Genomic DNA, 23246 nt, shown 5'->3' with positions numbered 1-23246 from the left:
AGCAAGTAAACAAGCTCTCAATCTTTACTGACCTCAATCTTGGTTCCGTGTCCAAGCGCGCCAAAACGTATCTCTGCACGTCAGCGGATACGTGAGCTCGCTGTAACTCGTCCAGGGTGATCTTCCTGAACCCTGGGTATTAAAACACGGCAATAACTATACGGTAATAGACGATGAAAGCGTGATCAAAAAATTATAAACTAATGCTCTGAAAACCACAATCTTCATGAGTCATTAGAAAATAATTTTCTAGAAAAATAGAATTTAACAGGGCATTATTTCATGTTTGAGGATACGGTTGCATACGCGGTTCAACAATAAGTTAATTGCAAATTTTTCAACACTAAAAAGGATATGATATTTATATGCGTACAGTCTCCTTATATGAATTTATAAACATGAAAGAAGTTAATTGCAAAATTTTCAGTACTAAAAACTATATGAATTTATATGGGTACATTCTTCTCAAATGAATTTATCCATATGTGGATAAAGGCAAACTGTATGAATTACAAAGTAATCAATATGAAACATATTCCTGTCAATTATTCACTTGGGGCTGACTGTATCTAAAATATCCATAACGAGGTACCAGTGAACATCTTGGTGAGAGGTCGCGAGTGCTTCCTGGCGGTGCACACGAGCAGCAGCCACTGCGGGAACAGGTGTTGGTGGCGGGACAGCAGTGCGGCCACGGTGCGAGAACCCTCCGTGCCGTCGCGTTCTTCAGATGTTATACCTGGGATTATTTTTAATATTCATATTAGAAATTTTTTTTTGTGAGGTATCATTTTTTCACTATAAAAAAATACTGAGTATTTGACAGACTGGGCAGATGGTCGCTGACAGTCGTTTCAGTTTGTTGTTAGATGAAATATTTGAGGATATTTCTATAGCCAGTAATTGTTCTTTTTATTTAATCAATTAATAATCGCTTCAGTTTCAAACAATATAGACACAAGTGCAATAAACTGAAACTAAAAATTCTCTTTATTAAAATAGTATTTCACAAGTTCTTTTGAATCGTCTTGAACCTATCACAGTTTCGGACACTACACTATTGTACTATACAAGTCTTGAGTTGTAGATGTTAGGAACTATATTTAGGCTTTCGGCTCTACAATACGCAGAACCGAAACAAAAATGAACAGGTCACGTGAATATTTGTCTCGAACCAGGAAGATGCGTGTTTATTCCACTAACGACTCAGCACCTGCTGCGTCGCTGAGCCTCCAGTATCAAGTTCTCCATCATTTAAACTATAATAATAGTCTTCTAAAGCTACAATAATAGCTGAGTACTTACCTCCTGAAGCTCCTTCGTCAATGGCATCTACCAACAGAAACAGGCACTGCTTGGGAGGATCTATTTCCAGCAGAGGAAATAGCAGCGCTTGCTTGAAGCATTCGTCTGGGTTCTTCTCCAGGTTTTGGGGCAATAAGGCCTATGGGAGAAGCACCAATAAAAAGCTGACACTATAAAGTATTATTAAAGTGGTGTTTTGCTTAACAAGTATACATACACCATGTCCATCAATATCTGTCCTATATAAAATAATCCTGATACACGGGCCAGGGGTCTCATCTCGAATTCAAACTTATTTCGGCTTACATCATATTAAACATCTTCATGGAATTAATATACCTTCGAAATTCGTATACAGAACTTTTATGTATCATTATAACAAGCAATAAATACGTATTCAAAATTTTTTATGTCAATATGTTTACCTGTTGAATCTCCGGTTCGGCCAGCAATTTGTCATAATACGCATTCGCAATCAAAGTCCTGGGACTAACCGGCAAGCTGGGTATAGGCGGAGGAACATCTTCGCTTTCACTTCTCTTCTTTTCCAACAACGCTTCTAAATCCGGCACATTTTCTTCGGGCTTCGGATTCATTACATTCTGATATTCGGGCAACTCTTCGGCTTCGGGTTTGGGTGACGGCGCGCGTTCTTTATCCTTATCACCCTTGCGCGGAGAGTTTTCATTCGAACGCAACTCGCTTTTGTTCGGGTATCTGAAGTTCGCGACCGGTATTCTGGACTTCGGCGGGCTGCTCTCCACCTTCGGCCTGTCGCTCTCGCTGGCGCTGTCGTTCTTCTGTTCGGTGGAGAGGCTTTTTTGCAGAACGTGCGGCTTCTTCTCCGTCAAAGGCTCCGAGCTTTGGCGCAGAAGCCGCGAGTTCCGCAACTCCTTCGACTGTCGCTGCGATATGTTGCGCAGGAACAGGTTCTCGTGGTTCTCGTAAAGCCGAAAGTCAGCGTCCTTCTCGTCGGAGACGAACGGGTTCGTCGGCTTCGTGTTGTTTCGGGGCAAGATTTCCGGCAGCTAAAATGACATTACAAACATTTAATAAAATATTAATGGTGCCTTGAAAAATCGATATTTATTTCACCAATTAAAGTTTCACCCCCTTATTCATAGACGTTATATATGTAAGGACGGACCATTGCTGAGATAACAAGTCTGTTTCTCAACTTTGTTTATCTGACAGTTTGCTGTTTGTGCAGCTTTGTTTATCTGACAGTTTGCTGTTTGTTCAGCTTTGTTTATCTGACAGCCAACTAGATACAAGTTGTATCTCAATATTAGCAAATCACAACGGCCCTATGTCTACGTACTGCGAAGGCTGCCATGACGTCAGCACTGAGGAAGAGATTTGTTATCACAGTGATACTGCGTCCTTAAATAACGTCTATGAATAAAGGGGTAAGAGAATTACTTTTTTTGATTAAAGCAATTCAGTATTATTTTGGATACCATCGACACAGAGTCTTTTGGTTATCTCCAATACTACAACTAGACTGTACTTATCACCAGGCACAGTTATTTTACCTAACCAAATTCAAGAATATTAAACGGTTTACATTCGAAGTCAATAACAATATAACTACCGTAATTAAATAATTGAGTACAGATGGAGGCACGAGTCGTGAGCACACTCGTGATTGGTTGGTTTGACATACAACGCGTCGATGTTTCACGCGATTGTTTCCTTAGTCGATGATTGTTGACAATGGCTTTCATGTGCCACGTGGCTACTATACATTTTCATCCAATTTGTACAATCAGCCCCAAATATAACTAACAAATTAACAACTTCAAATTGTCCGTACACAGGGGCCTTATTCTGTATCCCGCACGTTATTTTGACAGTGTGTAACAAGCACGTAACACAACGCATCATGTTTAGGACTATAGAAATTTGGCTTACAGAATACCATTCCACGCACTTTTCTCGAAGATAACATGACACGGCCGCGTTACGCGTTTACACTATCATACAGAATAAGGGCCCAGTAGGCTTAATAGAAACACTATGCTTGTTTTAAGTTAAGTAAATTCGTTTTTATAGAGAAAAAGTAATTTGAAAAAAGAACACAGAAGTGCGTAGACGATTTGAAGTTTTAAATTTACTCAATTAAGGACTTGTGTACACCCGCGAGTTTTTAATGCTTATACAAAGTACTAACGTCGTGCGCCGAGCTGAGCGCGGCGTCGTGCAGGTCTCCATAGTGGTGGTGTTCGTGCAGGCGGTGCGTGTTGCGGCGCGCGCTGTCGCACGCCTCCTCCTCGTCCGTGCGCTGGTCTGCAACACGCGCAACATACAGGACCGATGTACACGATCATTTGATATACAATATAACCAGACCGGACCATTTACAAGTGCCAATGCTGCTGCAGGAAACTCTTTTTAACTCCAGTATACGTTAGTGGTTTACAATGTGTTTATGTATTTTTGTTTAAACAATAAATTTAATTCAAAGTGATACTGAATTTAGACTTTCATTTAAGGTATAACTTAGTTTAGGAGGTATAATTTTATAGCGTGCCAACGTGCTATAAAAGTACATTCTCAGATCAGCCACTAGACGTTGATCACAATATCTACAGTCTAAACCAACAGTTAGCTGTCAATAATTAGAAATAAAGGAATAAAATAATAAAAAGGTATATAAAACGTCGATAAGCGTAATCGTAGGCGACGATAGCCTAGTTGGGTGTGGAACGGACTGCCGAGACGAATATCCGCAGGTTCAAATCCCAAGGGCACACACTCTGACTTTTCTAAAAAATCATGTGTGTATTCTTTGTGAATTTATCGTTCGCTTTAACGGTGAAGGAAAACATCGTGAGGAAACCTGCACATCTGAGAAGTTCTCTATAGGAATTTCGAAGGTGTGTGAAGTCTACCAATCCGCACTAGGCCAGCGTGGTGGACTAAGGCCTAATCCCTCTCAGTAGTAGAGGAAGCCCGTACTCAGCAGTGGGCAAGTATATAATACAGGGCTGATATTATTATTATTATTATATATAAAACCTCACCTTCACTATCAGCCAGCAACGGCTTGGAGCTCTCCTCACCATCGTCACCGCCGAGTTCACGGAAACGGCTCACCAAGCGTTCCTCCTCGGAGTTGTTCCTGAAATTAAATCAGGATATAGCTATAACCGTATAGTAATAATTATCACATTAATGCGCATGCGCATCGAAGGAATTAGATTCGTCGAAGCAGACAGGATGACACCAAAAGGTAAAACAATTCAAATTCAATCAGGGCGGCATAATTGTGTCGAGTGACCAGGGATTATCATCTCTCGTCAGTCAACAGTCTCTGGACCCTACCCTACTTACCACCAGATTCACTGAGATCAATTTTTCGTAAAAAAAGCCATAAAGAAAACCTCTATTTAATTACTACTAACATGATAGTAAAAACGCTTCGAATTTTCTGACTATACCTTTACTATTTTTCTTTTAATAGTAAAAAAGGTCAAACAAAAACTAACGTCACTGAATCAAGAGCAAACACAATAATTCCCGTACTTGTGGCCATGTCCGGGCGTGTCGCACTCGTCAGTGTCCCGCTCGGACTTCTGCAGCGGCCGGCGCGACGAGTGGCTCAGGATCTGCATCGCCAGGGAACGGATCAGCTCGCCGGGACGCAGGCTGCTCTCTGAATTGCTCTGGCAATATAAAACAATAAGTTAATACACAAATACATCCAACAATCTCAACCCCACATAACCTCCTCCTAGCCGAATTTCGACCACGGCGGCCAATCTCAACGGAGGTCAGCCAGCTACGCAGGATATATTATAGTGCACAAGTGTGTGCGCAATACACAGGTGCACTCTCTATTCCTTCACTCTCATAGTTCGGTGAGACGACATTACCGGAAAGAGATCAGGCGCAGGACCAACGGCTTTACGTGCTTTCCGAGGCACGGGGGTATCACACCGCCAACTTCCTGACTCCGAGCTGCGACAGAGTAATTTTTTTTAAGATGGAAAAACCCAGTCACAATTATTTTGGCCAGACCCGGGATTCGAACCCAGGACCTCAGCGCGGTAGTCGTACTTGTACCGTAAAACCCCACATAAACTGCATGTTGTGATAGGATAAAATCTATGATTAACTTCGACTTCGCCCGCGTGAAGTAGTTTTCTGGGATATTTTTTTTTTCGACTTACATGATATGTATCGTTATATTATGACCAAATTACAAAAAAACATTATAAATTGTAGCCTATGTGTTATTCTGATGTATAACCAATATTACTGTAAAGTATCATCCGAATCCATTCAGTAGTTTTTTCGTGAAAGAGGAACAAACATACATCCATACATCCGTCCTCACAAACTTTGCATTTATAATATTAGTAGGATATTGCCAATGAGGATTTCGTATCACATCATTTGTTTTAATGAGGAGTTGAAACCCACGCACCATCGTTCCACGTCTCATTATCCCTTGCACCATCTTGGATCTTTTCAGTCTTTTATAAGTGCCAAATTACCTGCAGAAAATGCCTCGCCAGCAACCTTCGGTTCAGCGCCCTCTGTTGTCGAGCTTGTGGACCTTGTCCTGGCTCGCTTAACTCCTGGCAGAGGGCAGTCTTGCCGCTGCCGGCATCACCTAAAACAATATTAAAATTATTTTAATTAAAAACTGATCGTTGTCTCGGTGTCATGACCACAAGTACTACCAAAAGATTTACAAAAAGGCTCTCTAAGTATATAACTAGTGAAAATTAATATTAGACTACTGACTGACTACTATTACTGGGTTAATTCCATGCGATAATAAATAAGAAATTTCGTGATAAACTAATTTATCAAAAATATAAAATACTAACCCAATATAAGCGCCCCGCAAGTCTTGCTGACCGGCCGCTGTTCCAAACAATGTGCTATCTTCTGGAACGCCCACTCGCGACAGAAGAACCTTCGCTTATCTGTGGACACTGTCTCCGTCACCTTGTGTGACGACGAGGACTTGTGGACCGGCCGCGACTCCTTGTCACGCGAAGCTATTGGACTTAAAGGTGTACCTAAAAAAAGATTATATTTATTTTAATGTTTAATCACTACATAGTATAAAACAAAGTCGCTTTCTCTGTCCGTCCCTTTGTATGCTTAAATCTTTAAAACTACGCAACGGATTTTGATGCGGTTTTTTTTAATAGATACTGATTCAAGAGGAAGGTTTATATGTATAATAACATCCATTAAATAGTGGAGAAATATTGCACCCGTGCGAAGCCGGGGCGGTTCGCTAGTATATTATAAACCAAATCTTCATATAAACAACGGCACTCCAAGCAGCAACTTCTACTCTATACTCAACAATCTTTTCTCGAATTGGTCATAGATGTCACTAATAAGTTATTAGATATTTAATTATTTAAAAAAAAACGAAGCACTATTCACCAAATATAACTTTATAAACTTACCATCAAAGTCAAAGTTATCCCTGTCCCTCTCCCTGTCCCGTTCTCTGTCCCGCTCTCGATCTCTATCCCTGTCCTTGTCTCGCTCGCGGCGGTGCTCCCTGCCGTCCCTTTCTGGGAAGCCTCGGTGCCTGTCAGTGGGGGTGCGGTCGTGGCCGCGAGCCGTCGCCACTGCGTCGTTGAGAGGCAGAGATCTATAATGAAATAAATAGACAAAAAATACACATAGTTAACTCTTAAGTATTATTAATTCTTAAGTATAATTAACTATCAGAATACATCCGAAGACCAAAGACGGCCCTGAATTGGTCTACGGTAATACCATCACAGGCTGTGACAGAGATCCACAGACCTGGGAGCAATCTAGGAGACCTAAAATCTATGAAGACATTAAGGTGATAGCTCAAGGTCCATTTTCATACATTTTGTTTCACCTTTAATCTGGGTAACTAAAGTATTGACAAGTAAAGAATTTAAATTCACGTCTAGTTAGTGATTAGTTCTCGCAGTTGAAAGAAAAACGTAAAAATAATTAACATGCATGGATATTTCGGCCTTTAAAATTTCGTCGTATTAAATTTTAAAGGCCGAAATATCCATGCATATTAATTATTTTTACGTTTTTCTTTCAACTGCGAGAACTAATCACTAACTAGACGTGAATTTAAATTCTTTACTTGTCAATACTTGTTTAGTTACCCAGATTAAAGGTGAAACAAAATGTATGAAAATGGACCTTGAGCTATCACCTTAACTATTTTATAAACGACACAAAGCACTCTTTACGAACTGGTCGCAATTATACACGCCTTTTAGTTTATTCACGGTCCAAGTAGCGACAGAATTATGACAAGTGTTTGAGTAATTCTTGAGATTACCATGCACATGGATACATCCAAATTCCAAACTCGCAAACTTTACCTATTAATACAATAATTATTATGGATTTATACGTAATTCTAATTAAGCATTAAGTAATTCGAAAATTTCAAACGGAATCCCCAATGCTAGATAAAGAAACCAAAAAAAAATACAAGTTTTCCAATCCGAAAATCATCCGGCAGTTACTTGGGATTAAAAGTTCGCAATATGGCGATAGATTTCGGACTTGGATAAAGTCAATATCGCGATTAGCTTCAGTTTATTATTACAAACTTTATTGCCAACCAGGAAATGTAGTTTTAAACATGAAAGAATACAATAGATAATTAATTTATGCTTTGAATATATATTAGTATTTGTAAAATAATTCGGTAACAGCAGATGTTTCCTAAATAAGAAAATATGTTGGATTATTATAGGTACACTACAATTTTTTTAAGTTACTTTTTCATCGTAAAAACCCTAAAATAATATAAAACAGAAATATTAAAATTATATAATCACGATAAATAATAGATACAGAAAAAACTAAGAATAAACTATAAAAAAAAAACTCCTTTTATAAAATTTCAGTAAAAAATATATTTGACAGCGGTGGGATTCGAACCCACGCCCTTTCGGACTGGTGCCTAAAACCAGCGCCTTAGACCGCTCGGCCACGCTGCCTTGTGCATATTTCGCCGAATTAGGCCATGACGTGAAGGAACTAAATATTCATGGAAATGATTGCTTTTCAAGTTTATTAACACTTTCTTATAATTTTCCATGTCACATTCATTTCTCAAAAATAAACTAAAGTATAAAGTTGTACGATCATTGTTGGCCATGCTTGTTTTATATTCAATTTTAAGAATATTAAAGAGTTTAACCTAATAACCGGTAACATCTTACAGCGTAAGTGGCCCTAAAAATACTCGTTCAGAAACGACAACTAGTGGGTGTTCCTTACAAAGCGATTATCAGTTGTTCTTTTTTTTTAACAATTTTAGTGCGTATAAGAACCCACCTTAAATTGACGCGATGCTCAGCCTGCCTCACGGCGGAATGTCGATGTTGCTGCTGCCTCATGCTGACCTGGTACTGCCTCAAGTACGCTTCGACCTTCCCTTCGCTCGCCTCATTCCTGTTCTGACTCCTGCGAGGCTTCGTCTCATCCCTAACCTTCTTCTCTTTCCTGTCTTTCTCTAGTTTTTCAGGATTCATCACCGGAAAGTTGCCTCCGTTATTATAATTCAGGGGGTCGAAATCAGTTCTCGGTATGTTTTGGCGGGCTTTTTGATTCTTAGATTTGTATTGAGATTTGGGGACTACCTGACTGTATATAGGTATCTGATTCGACATCTTAATCTAGACTTTGGCTCAAACCTAGTAATTTCGCTTTGGTTGTCGCTAATTGACGCTAAACTAGAGGAACGAAAGGTTTTTTTTACAATTAGGCCTATTTACGTATCACATGGTCGTGACGACCGAAGTTATGTGTCAATACATTTTTAAATGCGGTGTGACGTAGTTTGGTGATACCTGAAACAATAGAAAATAATTTAAAAACAACCGTTAGAAAGTATCACATTTTTAACATAAAGCACACAAAAAAATAAAAAATATATTTACACAAAGAAGCGTTTCTTAAATTTACAATAAAAAATAACATCTTCCCATATTTATAATACCTATACACAAAATTCATCTCCCCTATAATTATCCCACAAAAGAACCCCAAAAACCAACCAACATAGCGCCCCTCTTCCACTTTTCCACCCTCGTAAAGGCACCCCAAAAACAATATCTCATCTAGGCATCCACGTCGGCACTAAGACCTAACGATGCCCTTTTGTGACTGACCTGGCTACGGCATTACGCCTCTTTGAGACGGGACCACCCTTTCAATTCAGAAGGGTTGAAAAAGTTCATTCATCATTTTTAAAAACTACTAAAATGAGGTGAAATTTATGGTATTCAAATTTAATGAATGGCGTATAGACTTTAAAAGAACTGAATATGCCTCAAGTACTTGTGTAGTCCACGGTATTAAACATAAATTTTCTGTTCCGTAATATATCGAAAGCAGCGATAACGAGTATTGGACCGAACTACTAAGATGGAGGATTGAGTTAGAACCTAAACACAATGACACGCTGAAATTAGATGTTCTTATTGTTATAATTACTTTTCACCTGTTAAAGGGTGCTGCAAAATTCAGGGAAGCATATATGCTTCTCTCTCTCTACTCTCTTATCTATATATAGATAAAATGTTTTATTTCAAAATGCGTATATAAAAGCTTAATACGTATACGACCCATAAGGAAGTAAGCCAATTTGTATAAGCGAGGTCTCCCATGCTTCCATGACAACACCTGTGACCCAAAACCATCTTTAAGTTTAACCGTTAAAGTCCGAAACCCCGTGTAACTCGTGAACACAGAGTGCTTCCTCCTTAAATCGTCAATTGGCGGAAGTTTTTTAACTCAAGTGACAATTTAAAAAAACTTTGTCACCGTTATGGAGCCCTTTGAACGTGGTAACTCTATATGGAGCCGCCATTTTTAATTTTGGGTAGGAGTCTAACTGTAGTTTGCGTGTAAAGAATTTCTAGTATTGAGTTATCTATCGCCTATGCACTGTAGTAATGTATGTGGACTGCGTACTAGAATATCCTGATTCCCATATTGCCGCACATTGTACGATTGTGCCATAGAACAATTTGCTTGGGTTGAATTTAAGCCTAATATAACGAAAGGTTCGCAAAGGGTATACAATTAATAATTTTAAATTACGTCTACCGTCCATAAGCAAAAAAACATATCAGAAGAATCTTGAATGCCTTGGCAGCCACAAACGAAAATGTGGCTCTAAGATTTTGAACATCTTAGGGACACCTTAGGGAATCCGCATATTTTTATATTGACAATACAAGTAACATCCAAAGAGATTATAATCACTACGTTTAAGTAACATCGGCCAACTGATGCTAATCGCCACACCTGCTCAAACAGCACCCAACTTTGAATTACAAACTACTGCATTGAAACGGTCACAGTGCGCTATAATATTCTGAAGCTGAATATAAAACTCGACATAAAGGTTAAGACTAAACAACGCCATAACTAATGTGCGTTGAACTTGCATTTTTCCCTTCACAAAATGATTCACTGGTGAATCAGCCGTTGCGAGTCGCCCCGGGTCCCCCTGCATACTTGATCGACGCTCGCGTGACAGCTGGCTTGTGTCTTCCCCGAATCTATATTATTTTTAATAGTCTATGTCTGGCTTTGTTGGAACTGTTGCACCTGTTATGCTGTGTGAATTAATAACGTTGCACTAACAAGTTGTGTAGCGAGCCGATGAGCCGGTTGTGAAACGAGACTGTGATTTCGATTCCCGCATATAGTCAATTTTCAGATTTGGGTATTTAAGTTATTCTTCCCTTTTCAGCCCATCACAATAAATAAATAAATAATGTATATCTGTTTTATATATGATCTCCCACTTGGCTTTCGGGATAAACATGCACAATGATGCGGCAGAAACTTCTAAGCATAATATTCTATTGTTAAAAAATCCTTGGCGTGAGAGTCTAGCTCTAACTTGTTTTTTTTCTGTAATAGAACGTACTTGGACACTAATCATTAGATTACGTAACCTAGATCATGCAGACTAGTCTATGAATCATAATACCATCATCTGCGGTTTATTAAATAATACTTTAATACAATTACATACAGTCTTAATTCTACAATAAGATAAAAGCGTGCGTCGTGGATTGACCAAACATCTCCAAACAAAATACCCATACAAGCATTTGATCGAACGTGCGGCATCTTTTCATTCACTGGCTCGCCGCCCACTGCATCACGAAGACTACCCAATTTTAACTTTAAATTTACCCTAATCCTACAGCATAGTTTATTACTTAGTTTTCCACAGTACTTCACCACTTTTAACAGATCATAAGACCGTTCCTCCTACAAAAAGCCGATAGCACGTCGTCAATTTCATATAGAATATTTATAGATATGGTACCCCAAAAGTCCGCTAAAATTGAGTGTAACCCTTAAAATATACAAACCGCAAGTCAAGCGTACATCCTCAATGTCACGACAGACCGCATTAAATTCACACTCATTTTACAACTGAACTATTTTAATATGCGGAAATTTGCGGTCAATTTCGTTAGTCATATATGATTTTCTGAATCAAGCCAACCACGTGTCACCGGTGTCATAAACGGACGGGAAACTAGTCCACCTTTCTAATGTTAGTCCCGTGACCCGGCCTGTGTACAGGGCGAGCCTATCGCTGTATCGGGTGTGTATTGATCGCAGTCGACGGCCTAATATGCTCATAATAGTACCTACTCCTCTGGAACCTACCCCTCGAGGCAATGATGCGCTTGGTCTTCACTCCGAAAGCACGCCCTTGTATGAGTGGTCATTTGCTTCCAACACTCCATCAGAACCGATGCTTGTTAAGCCGAGGGATAGCCCATATATCATTCGCTGGGTAACCCCGGGAATAAACACAGCGGGTGCCCAAAAAATGAATAGTAACTACACTGGCTACAATATCGTTCAAAACTGATAACAATACAGACACTGCTAGGCTCAAATAGACAAAACCGTAGTACCTGCTTCGATGGACCTTCCCCGACATGAAAGTAAGAATATATCATCGAAGAACCCACAGTATCAGTCCATACAATATTACCGTAGATAACTATCACCTATTCCAATCAACGATCCCAATAGTTATCTTCAGATCAATCGCGAAAATAATCCAATCAGAACTGTGTGTTTGACAAGCTAACAGGATTGTATAAGATTGGATCGTAAATTGAAATAGGCCGCTGGATTGAATGATCATGCAATGTGGTATGTATTTAGTATCTACGTCATTCCAATACCGAAGTCTGATGAAACTGGTTTCCACCAATCTCCAGTCGGCCTGAATCTCTCTCACTCTACTTCTCAAGTCGCTTTGTAGTGGAAACAACAGCGATGACGTCACTCCGAACTGACTTCGGCTTGCTAAAAATATTGACATTAACTTATGCAATTATAGACATATACTTTCGTTCGACATTCAATAATAAATTGAAGAAAACTTGAACAAATAGCACCACTATTTGGACATTAACCGGGAAATTAATTCACATCACGTTTAAAGCCGATGCGATAATATGGCTAAAATATAAAAATCCAAGGTCCCACGTTAACGTAACATGTGTCAACACGAAGACCACCCGAACACGCGTTGCGACAATGTTTTAATGTCAATAGTTTAATAAAAAGACTTTTTAATCAAAATCACGACCCGTCTGGTGAGTCAGCATGGGTCTGAAACATCTTTATCCAGCCTTATCTAAGCCACAGCCTACCGCGGAATGTATTTTAACTTCTGTTTGATGGATTAATTGCAACTCTTCGACCTGAGGATACACACTAGATATAATCTAACTTTTAAGACATTCCATAAAATGTAAGAAGTTTTGATAAATTTAGTAATACTCTCTAAAACTCGCTTAGACATTTCACAAATTAACTTCTAACCGCACATTCCCACAACGCAAACCTCCGACGCCTACGCGTTTTGTAAATTATCATGACGCTCGAATAACAAATGTACGACAGTGGAAATCCAGGCTTTCGTGAGATTTGGAAGATGATGGTGTATAAAACTGTATATTGGAAGTCGTGGCATGCTGTCATACTCAACTGGTGTATAACCACTATCTTACAAAAAATCAACGTGTTACAGCTAGGTTTTAAAAGCCCCCTATCGCCTGACGTTTACCATCTTTCTGGGCGGTTCAACGTCAGGTCGAAAGCCATGAGATACTTCGTCCGGAAAAAAAAATTAATCCAAAATCACCGGAAGAATTAAAACTCCTTGTCCTTATCTTCATTACTTTCTTTAATCATCAGCTTTGGTTCTGATAATTCTGGAGGCGTTAATGGTGAGTCATTTGCCATCGGGTGACCCAATTGCTCATTAGCCGGCCGTAAAAATGATGTGACAATGCTTCCTTCTGATAAAAATAATTGTGAATATCATCGCGGGGGACATAGCGGCCCATATGGCAATGTGTTTAATTAACGCTTTAAATATGGATGGCACTTGTCACCACTTATGCTCACGCTTGTATCCTCTTAGGGGTAGGTAGAAAACTCGTGTCATGTCTCATTAGTAATATTTTCGTACCGTGTTAGAAGAGTTAACGCCACACTGAACATAAACTTCAATACACGTGCGAATCGCGTATTTTCCGAAAAAACCCATACAAATATTGATTGCCGGACCAAAGGTTAAAGGGGAATTCGGAAAATTCACGTCTTAGGTACGCAGAAATAGATCTCTCATGTGAATTTCAATACGTCATACTCAGTAATGAAATTATTACCTAACATACTTTTTACTGTAACAATCTCTTTAAACATGCAATTAGAATAATAAAATAAACTACAGATACAAAAGAAATAAAAGTAATAAGGTCATGAAATAAGAAAAAACTGAAAGCAAATCCAACAATAACTGAAGCGCCCAGTATAAATAGAAAAACGCATTCCAAATTTGAAAAGAGCTCTTCCATTATGGACGGGCGCGCGCGCTCATTTCCCGCGCTTTTGACTTTTTATTTCTACCCACACCGTACTATAATCCTATTAAATTGTGAGGGTACATTACTTCGCCGGATTATGAACAATGCAACTTATAACCTTGTATGGTCCGGTTGACGTCACACGCGCTTTCTATGCATTGTCAACGGAAATGATCTTGCTTATTAGAATACCGATCTTAATACAAAAGTACACGACTGATTTTTGAATGGCAAGTAGAAGAAGCTGGTTAGGTTATGAAATTTGTTTGGCTTATAAGCTTTAGATAAGAATTATAATTAAACTTTTTTCGGAGATATACATGCGATTCAATAATTCGAGAAACAGGTGTACCTATTGGAAATGTGAGCTTGCATCTGTAGGCAAGTTCATAAGCAAGTATGCTTTTAACATAAGTACTGGCACAGCGATACGTACTCGAGCAAAACCATAATCTACCAACAAGATATTGGATTGACGAACGCCCTTAGATGGAATTACTTGGAGTTAAGTCTATTACCTAATACATATTAATCAGGGAACGAAAAAGATTAAATTAGAGCAAATAACTAAGCACTTCTCCATTATCTCTATAATATTTGATATAATTGTATAGATTTATTTGTTTTCATTTTATTTCTTTTCCAAGGATAGTACATAGGTATATCCAGTGATTACCTATTTTAAACTGTCGGACATCTAAACACCGGCGTTATATTCATAGTTTAATAGTGAATTTTATAGCAGAGTTTAACCATTATTTATAATACAAAAGATAGGGCATGTGACGCAACGCGCACACGTGTTACCCATTGAGATGGCAGGCATTGATCTACTTGCAGTAGCCGGTTCAATTCCGAAGCGAGTAATCTTATAATAAAAACTATCAAGAACATATTGGGCCGTCCGTAAAGTTCCCTTGCTGTTACTACAATAAAAAAAATCTATTTCATTAGGTCTAAGTTTGCATATAAACGGTTATAAAACTTGGTTACCTAATTATAGCAACAATATTATTGGAAATATTTAGAGTAGGAAAACGTTTTCGCGCGAAACTAAATAATAAATCTTTACAGACTTTCAACTTCCACTTATTTCTTTTTATATCCAGGTTTGGTCAGTACTTATTGATGTCAGTAATTAGTTAAGTATCAGTAATTATATAAAATAAAATAAAATAAATATACTAAATTGAGGTATGGCCACATAGATCATACAGCCATTCAAAACTTAATTTCGTTGAGGCATTATTAAAAGTGTGAAGACAATCTCTGCAAGTACATTATCGCCTTATATGCATACAATCGGTGATGACCTGCACGTATACAAAGGCACTTGTACAAATATTATCACAGTATCAGCCTGCAGCGCATTCCGCGCGTATCCAAGTTTGACGCGCCATGCGTCAATGTTGGCGGCACTGATTTATTTATTGGCGCGACAGTGGCGCCAACATAATGTAAATTGTGTTTAAATATGTATAAATTATGATTTATGACCACAGTTTTAAGATAGTGAGAGCTTGAAAGGAAGTCTTTTGTAAAAGGAAGTTGTAAATAATGTAATGTAAACTTTACCCTCCTTATGGGACCAGCGGGTGAAAGGATAAAATATGCCTAACAAGCTTATTCTGATGTTTGACAATTTCTTGGATGGAGTAAATAAACAGGAGTACTACTGCTGTTAACTGCTAACACATATTAGTTCTGCCATATCTGTATTATACTGAACTACGCAGCCATCCATCGGTAATGAAAGGGGTGAGAACGAAGACCCGCACGCCCTATTAGACGATGACAAACTTCGAGATCCTTATTGAGAACTCTAAGTTCTAAGTTTTCACGAAGTTTTCTTAGTATTAACGTACGTAATAAGAATTTATACACAATATTTAAAAAAAATACAGCAATCTATTCCACAGCCCACTGGGCAAGCAATTGTGCAATGTCCTGACTGCTCAAAATAAGCAAGCAAAAGTCATCATTATGGTGACGTTAGCGAACACCCAAAGCACTACACCGCGTCTCCGCTTGCCACCGCATTCACAATTCTATGGTTATGAGTTTATGGACGATAGTTACATTATCAGCCTTCTGGTATACAAAAAATATACCTATACCCCCTCCCCTTTCCTATTCCAGACGGCCTCCACCCAGACAGATCTAGTTTCAATCAATAATTTCCAATACAGCGGAAACTTTCCAACAATCGTACGAAGCCTTGACATTTCAAGTATTGAAAGCCACAGTTTCGTGGTATCCTCCATCTTTGTTCCGACCACATCAACGAGCCTATTATAAGCGTAGCGAGTGACTGGCTTAAGTATTCCAGACAAACACAAGAATGCCTAATCCTGAAATCCCGTAATCGCTCTTGGAATATATTTATTTCTGTTAACAGCAATAGAAGTAGTTATGAGAAATCCGTCCCGGCCCATAAGGAAGGTTATTTCTAGACTATAACTTCTCTATATCTCAGAACACAGGATACAGTGATGTGGTAGCTTTGGTATTTCGATTAGAGTAATCAGTGTGATTGCTGGTGTTCCAACAAATCCCCTCTTCCCTATTAAACATGAGCAACACATCCACAATATTCGTCTGGCGGTGTACATGCGATCCTGAACGTTGAAAAAAAGAATATAATCTTTTTATCCACTACAAAAAAAAACTCTGACATAATTACGCCAGAACATCATATAACTATAAATAGTAGTTTGGGATATGTAGAAATGTAAACATAAAGCCCGTGTGATACCTTACACGTCACAACCCTATAATTCCCACTGACATAAAAGAATTTAACGTCCTGCCATGTTATAACAATAAAGAATGGCTTACACAACACCCCCCCACCCCCCGTATTACGCAACAACGACCTTGGGACGGGCGATGAAAAGGAAAACGTTTGTATTTGTTGTGATGTTACAGATAATGACTCGGCATCTGTATCAGATACTGGGATAGGATAAAATTGTTCTTCCTTTATACTAATTTCTTATGTTTACGCGAATTTTAGACATAAAAAAACTAGTTATCGGATTTTATCGCGGTTTTTTATTATCTAATTTTCTGGCCACGATTCGAAGACTTCCGCCTTCATGGTCCTTGGGCAGACTGAGGTGTTGGTCTTCCGAAAATCTGAGTTACAATATCTACATAGATTTTACACACACAATATTTTTTATTTTTTTTGTTGCTGGTCGTCCGATCTACGCTGAATGAGCTCGCAGTGTCAAGACTTTAACTCACTACAAGATAATTAAATTTAAAAAAACCGCGATAAAATACGAGAACTGGTTATATTTCGATAGGAGTTCCTTTATTATTTGCTGAAGAATAGTATTATAATATGTATAAGCGATAGATTCCAATGTGGACTTTTAATAAAAACCACAAACCAAACTAGTCGTTCATCGTATCTGGTCACTGATAGCACAATATTAGCTAAATCGCATTATCAAGCATTAAATGGTAATTGAAACCAACTCACTCCAGACCAAAAGACATCAAACCTCCCGCATCTATTTAGCGTAACAATCACCAGTATATCCTGGAAACACCAAAAACTTCCGAATCCGTGAGAAATTCGCAACGTCCGTATAGACACCCCCTGTATCCAAATGATAAGATTACCATCTGCCTCTTTCGCTCTCTTCAAACCAGGGTGAGTGGAAAAGAGAGGCATATACCTTGGAACTATCATAAGCCAATGTTTGAATTGTGTGCGGGTCACCAGATAAGCAAAATATTTGGGAATGTAAACATTGTGCAATAGAATTTACTGGATTAGGTTCGTGTTACGTTAGTTATGTAAGTAATTTGTTTGCTGGGAGAGTCAGTTTTGATATAAATAGTCTATAATAGTCTGAATCAAACACTAAGATACAAGCTAACGTTTCAACTTTGAAGAGCTTTCGAATTTCTACCTACCCGACCACAGTTCAACATTTCACTGGATAATAACTGAAAGAGGCATTTCGCTTCGCAGACGCTGAACATCCACTGCGCTAGGAAGGCTGTCAAAGCCACCAAATACTCGATTAATAAGCTCAGCTTTCCTATCACTTTCCCACAGAAAACCAAAATCAACACCAGGCAGAATATTGAACAACACGGCACTGCGCCTATCCGAAACAACAGATTACTGTTGATACACTAGGGGGGGGGATGAACTACGTATCAAATAGCCAAATCTCGACCCCCTCCTCACCCTATGAGAAACACTTGACCCCCCTTCTTGACTAAGAAATAAAAACGTATGTGACTCATTTGAAAAAAAAAAAAACATAACTGTCATAGGCCTTACCAGCCACTAATTACCCTGCTTCAATCTACAAACGCTCCCCAGAAGTATAAAAGCTGGCCTCTAGTTTATCCCTGACTGGTAGATAATCCAATTGTGTCGAACAAAGCACCGCTCGGCAGAACAGCATTTGCTATCTCCAGTTCAGTTTGATTACACCGGTATTACTGTGGGAACTCGCGGGAGACTCACTTTAAAGGGGTTTGAAACTCGCGTGCTATTTTCAGCTGTTGTTTTATTTATCGAGAACGGCAAAAAATGACTCTGTACTGGAACATTGTAATTTCGCTAATTGATTAGTAAAGTGACGCGTCCCATGATGGTTGACAGAATTATGGCGGCAAACTGCTGGATGTGCACGTGTTTACCTCGGAACCCCATTTTTTTTTTTTCAATTTTGATAAGCGCAACACCATCGTTCCTTGCCTGTTCTTCTCTGGGGAGAACTGTTTTCCGAACTGGTGGTAGAGTTAATATTGACGGAACCTAAATAATGTATGACATTTTACGGATTCAAATATATCATTTCATTTCATATATTTTTTTAATTATCCCTTTAGTGGTCGCTACCCAGTCGGATAAGAACATATTAATATCGACACCCAGCTCGTCAGGCCAAGTAAAAGATTCTGATATCCAAGTTTGATAAGTGTATTAATATACATCTCTTACTGGTCCTGGCCACCAAGATCAAGAAACATTTAGAAAGAGATGTACTTAATCAAAATCGAGTACAAAACGAGTTATCAATAGTAACAACCCCATCTCAACCCTTATCACGTACATTCTGTTCCCGAACTTTGTTACCAACTGTATAAAAACTCTGATTATCCTGTAAATAACAATTTGTATTGACTACGGGCCTTGTCATTAAACATTTTAATCAGTGATTAACATAATGAGTGTCTCTTTGATTCTTAATTTATCTGTGTTAAGGGAAATCAAGAAAGTAGCAAACAAAGCAATGATTAGGTAAAACAGCATTGAAGGTGGTTAAAGTTGAATAAACAGATTTAAAACATCAACTATTTTATTTGTAGAAAAACATTTATGTAGCCAGTGTAACTACTGGACATAATAAGACTTAACATCTCTTGTCTCAGGCTATCGAGCGCAGTGGAATACCAAACAATACTTTGTAACGCAAGGTGTTAGATGGTGTTTCTTCTGTTTATGGGCGGTCGTATCGCTCGCCATCAGGCGAACGGCAAGCTCGTCTCGTCATTTGAAGCAATAAAAAAAACGTAAAAAAAATCTAAGCAATAAAATGGCGTACTGTTTTTTCATAGACTCGTAATATCACGCCATGTTTGCATAAAAGCTGTTTTAATGCTTTCCCGGTACCATTTTATAACGTAGGCCGTAATAGAATACCGTGTGACGAATAGACGGTAAAAACTTTGTATTGTAAATACAATTGGTGAAATTATATGAAAGTAGATCACCTGTTGTCGTTGAGAGAAAGCTTAGGTGTTGATTTTACTTTTTATTTTATGCAATTATATAAGACGGATAAGTTGCTGGGAATATTCTCTACAAAAACTTTAGACCAAGCCCAGAGGATCAGGGTTCCAAGTCGAGAGAATTGTTTAGGATAGGGTTTGTGTGCTATGTAAGCTGAACGCATTAAACACACAAAAATGGCATCAATTTGGTGATATGAATTGATTCCTAACAAGTCTACCAAAACTATGGATTTTTATCCCATTTTCGATCCAAATTTATTAATTTAGGCATATAATAGGCACGTTATTGGTTGACGCTAGAGATAGCATATTTTATCTTGTACTGGTCGAAGTTTCTCCAATACCCATTTCCGTGGGACAAACCGAACCTAATCACAAGAAAAAATCGTTTGCAAAAGATTCAGACAGTTCTTGATAACCAATCAGAAGATCGGCACTACAGTCGTACGGTAATACAACTACACCAAGGCAGTTAATAAATAAGAAAAACACTTACGTGTGTGATTGTTGCACAACTATGGATATTGTTACAGCGACCTAAATATCAAGCAAAATACATCACAAATGCAGTAGCTTTTCACTGTTCAAAGCATTCTCGAAATAAACTAATAGGCAGGCCGGTATCGATTCTACGAAGTGTCAGTTTAGATGGGTGACGTATTAGGAGAATTGTATGTGGGGGTTTTAATGACCCCCTATATCGCATTTATGAAAATTATATTTTTTTACATAACAATGAACGCTTTGAGCCATATCATAAGCCATTTCAGAACAAAAAAAACTATTTGCAATCCATCGCGTCTTTAGAGCGTAACCAAATAAGCGTAAGAAAATATATCAAGTAAGGTATAACAGGAGTTAAAAGATTTTCATTAAATTAAAAGATTCAAATAGATAATAACAAATTACTTAACAAAGCATAACATATCAGTTGAGGAATTTAAATTTTATCTACATTATCAGATATAACATTATCTAATCTAAACATACTTAAAAGCGACCCCCATAACTAATAAAAATATAAATGTCAACCATCCATTGACTGCGTTATAACATAAAATTCTTGAATTTATTTATTCATTAATTTACACATTTGAATTTGGGAAGTTTTCTTCATGATCTTTCAATATACCAACTTAATAATATTCAAAATATAAAAAAGATACTTTATTTCACTCAAAAACGCAACAAATCATAAATTCCGACCATCTAAGTTCATCTACAGAATCATTAAATATTGACCATGTCCGAGCCATCCTGTCCATTATTCGAAAGAAACATCAAAAGAGGACACGACGCTTTTAGCTAAAAGTTTCATTGTGGACCGAACAACTGAAGGAAATCGGGGCATTGTATATGTGGGACTGTGTTGCATAACGGAGGGCACGAATTAGACGAGTTCTGTAGGGGGTATGACCCACGTGGTAATATGTGCTTAATATTGCGTTATGAATTAAAATGTGTTTTTAGGATTCTTGTGTTTAAATGCATAAAAATCTTACGGTTCAGTTTTTAAATTATATTTTTATTAAGTCTTTTATAAGAATAATTGTCGTAGTGACAGCTGCCTTTAACTTAAGACACAAATTACAATCAGACAAAAACGTAAATTCATTACATAACAAAGTTCACAAATTTATCCCCAAAATCATCGATAAATAAAAATAGTCTACCAATCGGTCACCAAGCCTCCATTCAAAAGTTGCATATCATTATGTTAATCGAATCAAAACATTAACTGCTCTAAAATTTTAACAAATATATCATTACTGCTAAATTGTCCGGATCAATACGTGCCCACGTTACGGCTTTCAAATCGCCCACGTATAAATAGCGCAATACGCTGTGTGTACACGTATCGAACGACGACGCGCCGTTTTTAGAAGAAAACTTTAATTGTGGCCAAGAAAAAGGAAAGAAAATGGGCCATTGTATCTCATGTGAGTTGCGTAAGAAGACGGGCGCGGCTTCCGCCGTTCCGTTGGGACCCGTGACCCCTCTGGCAATATTTTATTATAACAATAAGAGTAGCAAGACAAGAGGATCAACTGATAGTGAATGATAGGCCATACAAATTACAGTCATCAGCTTGGAGATTATACCTAGGTTATATGAAAAATATCATTATGAAGATTCTGCTTGAGTACAAGGACTGCATACTGCAGACTACGTTATTATGTACCTACATAGTTATTGGGCGTATTTATTTATTTTCCACGTCCTTCAACCCACGAAGTGACTGCTAGGCTGGCGTGTTGCCAGGATCTCGGCATCTTCAATTAGGATAAGAGTCATTGTTCAGTCATAATGCTTTTGTTTTGCATTTATGGTTATGTAATTTGCTTATTTTTATGTATTCGCCCTAAGAGCTGAATACTGACCAATATATTCTTGATCTATTTTCGTTACGGAACGGGATATTGCAAGTCCGAAAGTTCGTCACTACTCCCGACAGAAGATAAATATGATAGACAAGGGCGCCGGGAGCGAGGTGCAAGTGCACGTGCACCTTCTCTCCCCAAAAATAAATCACACATAAGTCGCTGACATTAAAATTAAACTATTTTTCGAATTTTATCGCGGTTTTAATATTATATTTTTTATATAAGTCACTGAATAAATCTACAACAATGGGAACTATCGACCACAGAGGTTTCCTTATGATAAAGCATTTTCAAAAGCGCGATTTGAATATAAAAAAAGACCTTTATATTATGTAGTATAGTGTGTAGATGCAATTGCACCTCCCTAAAACTAATCTTTGCCACGCTCATGATGATGGATGACTTTATATGGCAAGAATTATAATTACGCGCCAATTTCAAATTTAATTGTTAACATTACAAACGCATGCGCCATTCTCGACTCTACAGAATCACTATCTTATCTGAAACTATTTAATTAAATAATAAATCTGGTTAACAGATTTCGCTTGTTATCGTATTGTTTGCGTGATATCTACTTGTTTTTATAATGCCGGCGTGATTGTGATTACATCAATAATGTCGCGTTAATTCTTCCGCCAGGCTTGTAAGACGGTAGAAGCCATTCGATAAATAGAAAAGAAACTGTATTGATATATGTTTAATGACAGTTTTTTATAGTAATGATTTCTTAGGGTTATGCGCATGTTAGACATTGAAATAAATTGACTTTTCAGATGACCAGCACCTCAACCAACAACTCCCGTCCTCGTCCCGCGCGACCATGAAGGCTGCAAAGTCTTTGAAACGTCATAAGAAAATTATAATATAAAAA

At 38.1% G+C, this 23246-nt stretch overlaps 1 protein-coding gene and 1 non-coding gene across 3 annotated transcripts in view; both read right to left on the bottom strand.

Moving 5' to 3' along the window:
- Positions 1–23246, bottom strand: part of LOC115456182 (ankyrin repeat domain-containing protein 50) — a 62618-nt gene that overhangs the window by 28664 nt on the left and 10708 nt on the right. For both annotated transcript variants that reach the window (XM_037444433.1, XM_037444434.1), the window contains exons 2-12: positions 8629–9143; positions 6744–6934; positions 6147–6341; positions 5808–5926; positions 4834–4973; positions 4332–4429; positions 3479–3594; positions 1731–2333; positions 1306–1444; positions 593–739; positions 33–132 (exon numbers count right to left, since the gene is read on the bottom strand). In XM_037444433.1, coding sequence (XP_037300330.1) covers positions 33–132; positions 593–739; positions 1306–1444; positions 1731–2333; positions 3479–3594; positions 4332–4429; positions 4834–4973; positions 5808–5926; positions 6147–6341; positions 6744–6934; positions 8629–8963 — 2183 coding nt within the window. In that variant the 5' untranslated portion in view covers positions 8964–9143. The remainder of the gene's footprint in view (positions 1–32; positions 133–592; positions 740–1305; positions 1445–1730; positions 2334–3478; positions 3595–4331; positions 4430–4833; positions 4974–5807; positions 5927–6146; positions 6342–6743; positions 6935–8628; positions 9144–23246) is intronic.
- On the bottom strand, positions 8209–8288 carry Trnal-uag. The gene has a single exon. It is a non-coding gene; the product is annotated as a tRNA-Leu (tRNA).

Source organism: Manduca sexta, chromosome 28, assembly GCF_014839805.1.
Source record: "Manduca sexta isolate Smith_Timp_Sample1 chromosome 28, JHU_Msex_v1.0, whole genome shotgun sequence".
NCBI classification, from domain to species: Eukaryota; Metazoa; Arthropoda; class Insecta; order Lepidoptera; family Sphingidae; genus Manduca; species Manduca sexta.
Note: the sequence above shows the minus strand (reverse complement) of the source record. Positions and strands in the feature narration are given on the sequence as shown.